At 59.7% G+C, this 7,836-nt stretch overlaps 1 protein-coding gene across 1 annotated transcript; it reads right to left on the bottom strand.

Annotated features, from left to right (window-relative positions):
• Positions 1 to 797: 797 nt before the first annotated feature.
• On the bottom strand, positions 798 to 7,397 carry TMEM120A (transmembrane protein 120A). Its single transcript, XM_057415494.1, has 12 exons — positions 7,281 to 7,397; positions 5,817 to 5,935; positions 5,275 to 5,391; positions 4,304 to 4,363; positions 3,595 to 3,690; positions 3,260 to 3,349; positions 2,904 to 2,969; positions 2,596 to 2,657; positions 2,290 to 2,382; positions 1,898 to 1,962; positions 1,121 to 1,189; positions 798 to 1,051 (listed from the first exon to the last, which is right to left on the bottom strand). The coding sequence occupies exons 1-12, from the start codon at positions 7,356 to 7,358 to the stop codon at positions 938 to 940; spliced, it is 1,029 nt and encodes a 342-aa protein (XP_057271477.1). The 5' UTR covers positions 7,359 to 7,397; the 3' UTR covers positions 798 to 937.
• Positions 7,398 to 7,836: the final 439 nt, after the last annotated feature.

The following is a 7,836-nucleotide window of genomic DNA, read 5'->3' as shown; positions in this document are numbered from 1 at the left end:
ATTTAATCGGGGGAGGGGGGAGGGGGAGGCACCTTCAGGCTGTCCAATGGCTCTAAATTATTTAAATACATCTGCCCTTGGAATAAAACCCCTCTTTGTGTCATCTGCTTCCTGCGATGGCTCTGCACTGGGGCACAGCACTTGAGAGGGGGCAGAGCTTCTCTTCTCCCATCTCTTGAGGACACTGAGGTCCTGCTGGGCTCAGCTTGGCCAAAGGGAAGGTGTCCACAGCGCCCTTCACCCCAGGGGCACTTGGTGGTGGTCCTTCCCTCCCCTTGATGCTGTGTCAGGGGCCCGCTGCCACAGGAGCCAAAACCACAGGAGCTGTTGTGACACCACCTCAGTGACCCAGGCAGCACCTTCCCTTTATTGTCACAAGTGCATCCCCCAGGGGTGCCAAAGGTGCTGTTTGCACAGCTCCAGGATGAAGCCTGGATCAGGCTCGTGGTGTTCCCACCCCTCTGGTGCTTCAGCTCCTCCACCTCTGCCCTGGGGCTTGATGGTAAAGGAGGAGCTGGGGTAAGAACCAGCACTTCCAGCTGCTTTGGAACATAGAGAGGGCTGCCTATGAGGGCCTTGGAAGGGGTGACCATCGCCCCTGGACGCTGCCTTGTCCCAGTGGTGCATTGGGATGGGGAGCACTTACAGAGCTGGGCTGACCCCAAGGACCAGTAACTGTCTTCAGGGCTGAGGGGAGGGAGCAGCAGCCCCGGGCACGCCGCTCCCCTGCAGGTAAAGGCAGATGGGGCAGGATGCTCCCGATTCCAGGGGAGTGACAGGGACATGGATCCAGCACCGCAGAGAACACACAGTCTGTTCCCATCCCACACCCAAGGGATGGAGTGAGACACCAGAATCTGGACGGCATCGAGGAGATACAGGGATGGGAGATGGAGCTGGGGGGGAGAAACAGTCCTGGCCCCCACACTGCCCCCCTTCAGTCCTGCTTCATGTCCTTATTCTTGTTCTGGAACTTCTGGTGCACGACGCGGAGGGTGGTGAAGAAGTTGCCCAGGAAGAGGATGAGGAAGGGGAGGCCGCACATGAGGACCTATGGAGGGATGGGTGAGCAGGAGCAATGGGCGAGGGGCACCCTCTGTGCAGGGCCCCCCCCCCTTACCTGCCACTCCTTGCATTCTGGGTGCTGGAGCATCCGGAAGAGGGTGATCGCGTTGTAGAGCTGCCAGAACTGCAGGAAGAGAGGAGAGTGAGGGGGGTTTAGGCTCAGCCCCGCGTTGATGCTCACCCACCTGCTCCCTTTGGGCACAAACACCAAGCACCAACACAAGCGGTGGAGGTTGGGGATGCTCTGGAGGGAAGAAAAGGCTCAGTGTTTGCTGAAAGCACTTCCCTGCATCAGCATTGTGCAGCTAAAGCAGCCTGCGGGGGCCATGGGGGAGCTGCGAGGGCTGGAGCAGCTCTGCTCTGGAGCCAGGCTGAGAGAGCTGGGCTGGGTCAGCCTGGAGAAGAGAAGGCTCCTGAAGGGGAGACCTGAGAGCAGCTCCAGTGCCTAAAGGGGCTGCAGGAAAGCTGGAGAGGGGCTTGGGACAAGGGATGTAGGGACAGGCCAAGGGGAATGGCTTTAACCTGCCAGAGGGGAGACTGAGATGAGCTCTTAGGCAGAAGCTCTTCCCTGTGAGGGTGCTGAGGCGCTGGCACAGGGTGCCCAGAGAAGCTGTGGCTGCCCCCTCCCTGGCAGTGTTCAAGGCCAGGTTGGACACAGGGGCTTGGAGCAAGCTGCTCCAGTGGAAGGTGTCCCTGCCCGTGGCAGGGGTTGGAGCTGGGTGAGCTTTAAGGTCCCTTCCAGCCCAAACCATTCCATGACCTGTGCTGCCAGGAACACAGCAGGATCTGCTCCCACCTGAGGCTCTGGCCTCTTGCCTCAGTGTGCACTCACATGCCCGAAGAAGAGGAAGGGAAGCAGGAATGTGAGGCCTCTCCACATCCAGGACTGGAAGCCCTCTGCAAAGGAAGAAGGTTTTGAGGATCCGGGAATGTGCCAGCTGGGGCCTGGTGTAGCCCCCAGGAGAGCAGGAGCAGGGGAGCATCCACCCTATGGGATGCTGCTGCCTCATGGGAGATGCTGCTCTCAGAGCTTTGGCTTCACTTGCAGCTTTCCCTGCTTCTGCCAGCGATAAACCAGAGCCAAACTAACCCCAAAACTAAAGCCACTGTCACCATTGCCTTGACCAGAACCCAGAGCTCCCAGTGAGCCCAGTGCCAGGCTGGGGCTGGGATGGAGGCAGCGGTGGCAGCAGCTCCACTAGGATTGGGAAGATCCCGACTTACCCACGGTCAGGTCCATGTTGTGCCTCTCGCCCAGCGCTCGCAGCCGGTACAAGCACCCGCTCTGGTAGTAGTACTGCAGGAACTGCACGAAGCCTGCAAGGAGGGAATGGCCATGGTCAGCACGGGCCCAGGCATCAGCCTGGCGCTGGGACAGCACCACACTGCCCATCCCAGCACCAGGATGGAGGCCAAGGGAAAACCCAGGTGAGCCCAAGAGCTGGGAGCAGCTACAGCCAGGTCTGCCCGTGCTATGGAGGCAGGCAGGCGTGCCCAGCCCTCTGTCACACCCCCCATGGCAGCACTTACTCTGGTACATGGAGAAGGAGAGGAACTGGTTCCTGAACATCTGGTACATGAGCCCATCTGGCCTGTGGAGAGACAGGTGTGGGGTGAGAGGAGGCCCAGCCAGCCCTACTGAAGTGGGGGGGGACACCCCAGGTTGGGCACTGGGGACCACCTCGTGTTTCCCAGCCCACCCTGCCTGGTGAGGAGCATGTGGAGCTGACTGTTAGATCCACAGAGCAGGATTATGGCCATGGCTCGGGGCAGCAAAGGCACCTGAGCCATCCATTGCCCAAAGCAAGGACCCCCATGGGATGGGGACACAGACCTACCATGTCAGCATGACTCCCGAGAGGAAGGTAGAGATGTAGTGATGGAAAACCCACCAGCCTTTGATTCTGGAAGGCAGACACAGAGAAGGGGAGTCAGGTCCTGAGCACCCAAACACGCACCAGGAGAGCAGGGCCCTTCCCACTGCTGCTCCACCTTCCCACCCCACCTCTGCGTGGGGAGTGACTCCTGCCCCGCTCCTACAGCTCACCCCAAGCTTTGCTACACACCCTGAGTAGGAGGAAGCTGCTCCCTTGGGAAGCACGGAGCTAGGTGATGGGTCCCAGCTCCCAACAACTTCTCCTCACAGAGAAGGACAGTTCGCTGCATGCCCCCTTCCCAAGCCCATGGGACTCACTTGGATCCGTTGTTGATGAGGATGCTCTCCCGGATGGTGAGGGTGCAGTAGTACCACACCAGGAGGAAGTTAAAGACGGCGTCTGTCACCCTGGTGTCACACAAAGCAGGGTGTAAAGGCAGCAGCAAGGCGCTGGGACAGCAGGATGCCCACCAAGGCAGTGAGAGCTGCTTCCCCACCATCACCAAGGCCACAGTGAGACCACAGCAGCCACCCCACCTCTAGGGCAGCAGCCAGATCCTTTGCCAGGGTCTCCTCTGGACCTTTCAGGATGGGACAGGAGGACACAAGGGCTCTGGGAGGAGATCCCTGCCCAGTATCCAAGCCAGACTCACCTGGTATTGACGAGGAACCGACAGGAGGAGGAGATAATGAGTAAGATGATGGTGAGGTAGAGCTTGAACTTCTCATACTCATCTTTATAGGCAAACCTGCAGGGAAACACAAGGACAGGCTTGGAGCAAGGTGGCTGCTGGAAATCCGTGTCCTCCCATCCCACCCGGCTGGGCAAAAGTGTTGTTCCATTAGGGATCACTAGGACATGCTCAGGAAAAGCCCCATCTCCCAGGTATTCCTGAGGAGAGCACCCCAGGCTGCTTTCACAAGGTGAGACACCATCAAGGACTCTGGGCAGATGGATCTGTCTCCAAGGAGAGGCCTGGGGAACATGGGCACCTCTGGCTCTGGTGTCCCACCATGGGGATGCTCTCAGTAGCCAAAACCAGCCCTTGGTGTTTCCCCAAGGGAAGAGGAGGGGTTTGCCAGTGGCTGCACGGGGCTGTCTCTCCTGGAAGTGCCCAACACAGGGGAAACCCAGCACGGCATCGGTGGAGGATCCCATTTAGCTTGTCAGAGCTGCGGGTCCAGCCCAGCCCAGCAGCAAGGATGTAAGGAGATGAGGGTTCAGCTGGTTCTGGATGCAGGAGCTGCACTGGGCAGGCCACGTGTCTGCACATGCAGCAGCTCATCCCGGAGGAGCTGCTGTTGTTCCCTGGTGTCCCGGGGGTCCCCAGCCATGCAAAGCACCGGGTGCAGGAGCCGTACTTGGCCTGCTTGCTGAGCAGCGTCACGTTCACGTTCCCAAGCACCAGACTCAGGTACAACCTGGGGAGAGAGCAGAGGCGTTAGGACAGGCGGTGCTCTGCAGAGCCATGCCATGGCATCCAGGAGCTCCCAGCTGTCTCCCACCTGGGGCTGCCAGGCAGCATGACTGGCACAAATGTGCTGGCATCACCTCCCAAGGGCACGGGGACGGGTGGCTGAGCACACCCCGCTCCTGGTTTGGGCTGGGATAGGGGTTGTTTTCCTCCTAGTAACTGGTGCTGTGCTCTGATTTGGCTTTAGTGTGAGAATAACGCTGATAACACAGCGATGGTTTAGGATAAGCGCTTCCCAGCAACCAGGACTTCCCAGTTTCCTGTGCTCTGCCAGTGAGGAGTTGCACAAGAGGTTGGGAAGGAGAAGAGCCAGGGATGCTGACCTCAACTGGCCAAAGGGGTATTCCGTGGCAGAGATCCTCAGGCTCAGCATAGAAACTGGGGGGAGCTGGGTGGGAGCCACTGGTTGGGGATCAGTCAGCGGGTGGTGAGCAATTGTATTGTGCATCATCTGCCTGCCTCAGGTTTTATTCCTCTCTCTTTTCCCTATTATTATTGTTATTATATTCTACTTTATTTCCATTATTAAACTTAACTCCCAGGTTTCACCTTGTTCCTATTCACCCCATCCCACAAGGGGGGACTGAGCGAGTGGCTGCCTGGTACTTGCCTGCTGGTGTGGTTAAACCCCGATAACACCCCATATGTCCCCCAGGTACAGGGGTTTTACCAGGGCTTCCCCTGGCCCATGGCCACCATTCAAGGGCAGGTGAAGGCCACTGGAGGCAGAGGCTCAGCCTGGCTCCTGCCCAGGCGTCCTCCAGCACGGCTGTGAGGCTGTCACCAGGAGCAGGGTGACAGTCGCAGGGCTGCGGAGGGAGGACGTGGTGTTTCACCCAGGGACAAGGTGCCTCTTACCCGTTCTTCTTTGGCAGGTAGGCCTCCATCTCAAAGAACACGTTCTGCCTCTCCTTTATCAGGCTCTGGGTCTCCTGGATGGTCTCCTGCTGCTCGGGGCTCGCGTGGGCTTTGCATCTGGGGAGGAAACAAGGTGCTGGCGTCAGGACAGCGTCTGAAACACACTCAGCATGTGCTGGAACTCAGTACGTGACTGTCTCAGGCAAAGACACCCCAAGGACAGGGAAGATGGGCCGGAGGCAAGTCCATGCCTCCGTGTGCAGGGCGAGCTCCTGTTGCTCGAGGAAAGGAAGCAGGAATGAGAGTGAGGTGAGGCCGTATGGGGCCTTTCACCCTTTGGGAAGGATGGGGAGAGCTCTGTGCAGCTCAGGTTCCCTGCAAAGCCCTTGCAAGCTCTGAGCTGCAAATGGGGGCAGAGGAAAGGGGAGCTGATGCGGATCCAGCCTCCACAGCTCTTTGCTACCAGCGAGGCTGCAGGAGGGGCTGTGCTGGGGACAGAGCTGAGGTCTGACAGTCCCATCCTTCGCAGGACAAGCACTTACTTCTTGAAGGACAACGCCAGCTCCTTCAGCCGCTTCTTCTGCCGTGCGATGGAGCTGGAGATCCCGTCCTGCAGCTTGGTTAACTCCTCGAGCTTCTGCTTGTACAGCCTGTGGTTGTCCTGGGAAGCAGAGAACACCATGCACTACAGCTGCCTGCCCTCTGTGCGGGCATCTGCTGTCCTTAATTCACGTGCACAGCACTGGTACCCAGAGCTGTCTGCATAAGGACAGGCGTGTCTGGGGACAGCCTGAGGGCAGAATCAGCCCCTGGGGATGCCCATCCCCAATCCCAAGGGATTTATCTACAGGTGCAGGCACATCCACATGGCACAGCCTGCTCCTGCCTTGCCTATGGCTTGGGTTTGCCCCCCTTGTGAAAGCTTGTGTCCTTGTGTCCCACTGCAAGGATGCTCCCATCTTCGGGAATCCATTGATTGTGGCACAGGGGAATGGAAAGAGGAGGAAAACACACTGCTGGTGGCAGGGATATAACTGAGAGCCACACGGGAGCAGTGGCTTTAGCTGCAGGGATGGGATGAGCGGCATTCTCTGCCTGGAGGTTTGTGCACCACCGGCTCATGGCTCCATCCCAAGCACCCGAAAGGAGCTGGGACAAGGGAGGCTGGAGCCAGCTCCGGGGCAGCGGTAACCCAACCATACCTGGGTCAGGCCAGATCCCATTCCTCACTATATTTAGAAGGGGAAGGCGAGAGCACGCTGGATCAATGCTGCTGCTTGTCCAGGTCAGCTGGAGCACAGCCTCAGCACCACCTCCCCCCCGGGCACCCAGTGCTGCTCACACCAACCCTTGGACCAGACCTTGACACACACACACACACGTTCCAGCTGCCGTGGCTCTTATCAAGCACTTCATCAGCAGCTCTCAAAGGTGAAAGGGATGCAGAGGAGGCAGGGGACCCCTTCTCCTCCTGGTGACAACGAGCGGCAGGGTGGGAATGGAGCCCAGAGTGCCGCGGCAGTGATTTACGTCCCAGGCTCTCAATGGACGTTCCCATCGAGCTTTCCTGCTCCCCACCTGGAATCCCCTCCTTCCTGCTCTGGAGTTAACCGAGCGCAAGCGGCTCTTGTGCTGGCACCTTCAGCCGTGCTCAGGACCCATCCCAGGCGCAGGGGCTGAGCCGGGACATCCCCGCCACCCTGATGGAGCAAGAGGAGGTTTCTCAAAGCCTCCCTTGTCCCAGATCCGGGCCCGGCCGCGACGCAGCCGCTCCCGGGAGGGAAGGAGGGGGCACGGGGACTGGCGCACCCGCGGCACGGTTCCCTTGCCCGAGCTTCCCCTTGGGTGACCGCTGAGCCCTGCGCGCTCCGTGACAGGCACCGGGCGGTCCCACATTGCTCCCCGCCGGTACCGGCGGCTGTGTCCCGGCCGCAGCGCCGCTCCTGCACCCGGCTTGGTGCTGAGGGGAGCCGGAGCCCCGCTGCCGCTCCCGTTCCGCACGGTACCTGGATGCGCTGGAAGCCGTCCTGCAGCTCCTCCCACTCCCGCAGGCACTCGGCAGCCGAGCCCGCCATGGCCGACATGGCGGCGGCTTCAGCCCGCGGCCCGCCCGCTTCCGGCACGCCCCGAGGGCGGGGACAGCGGCAGGGCCGGGCCGGAGCCGGGGGTGATGGAGCCGTGGGTGCAGGGGATGGGGTGGGATGGAGGGGGCTGAAAGCTCATCCAGCTCCAACCCCTGCCATGGGCAGGGACACCTCACATCAAACCAGGGCACCCAAGGCTCTGTCCAACCTGGCCTTGAACACCGCCAGGGATGGAGCATTCACAACTTCCCTGGGCAACCCATTCCAGTGCCTCAGCACCCTCACACTAAAGAACTTCCTCCTGAGATCCAATCTAAACTTCCCCTGTTTCAGTTTGAACCCATTACCCCTTGTCCTATCACTATACTCCCTAATGAAGAGTCCCTCTCCAGCATCCCTATAGCCCCCCTTCACACTGGAAGCTGCTCTGAGGTCTCCATCAGCTTCTCTTCTCCAGGCTGAACAGCCCCAATGTTCT

This window comes from Pezoporus wallicus, unplaced genomic scaffold, assembly GCF_028554395.1.
Source record: "Pezoporus wallicus isolate ANWC-B61680 ecotype Strahan unplaced genomic scaffold, APGP_CSIRO_Pwel_v1 contig_7856, whole genome shotgun sequence".
NCBI classification, from domain to species: domain Eukaryota; kingdom Metazoa; phylum Chordata; class Aves; order Psittaciformes; family Psittacidae; genus Pezoporus; species Pezoporus wallicus.
The sequence above is the reverse complement of the archived record's forward strand: the minus strand, read 5'-3'. Positions and strand labels throughout refer to the sequence as shown.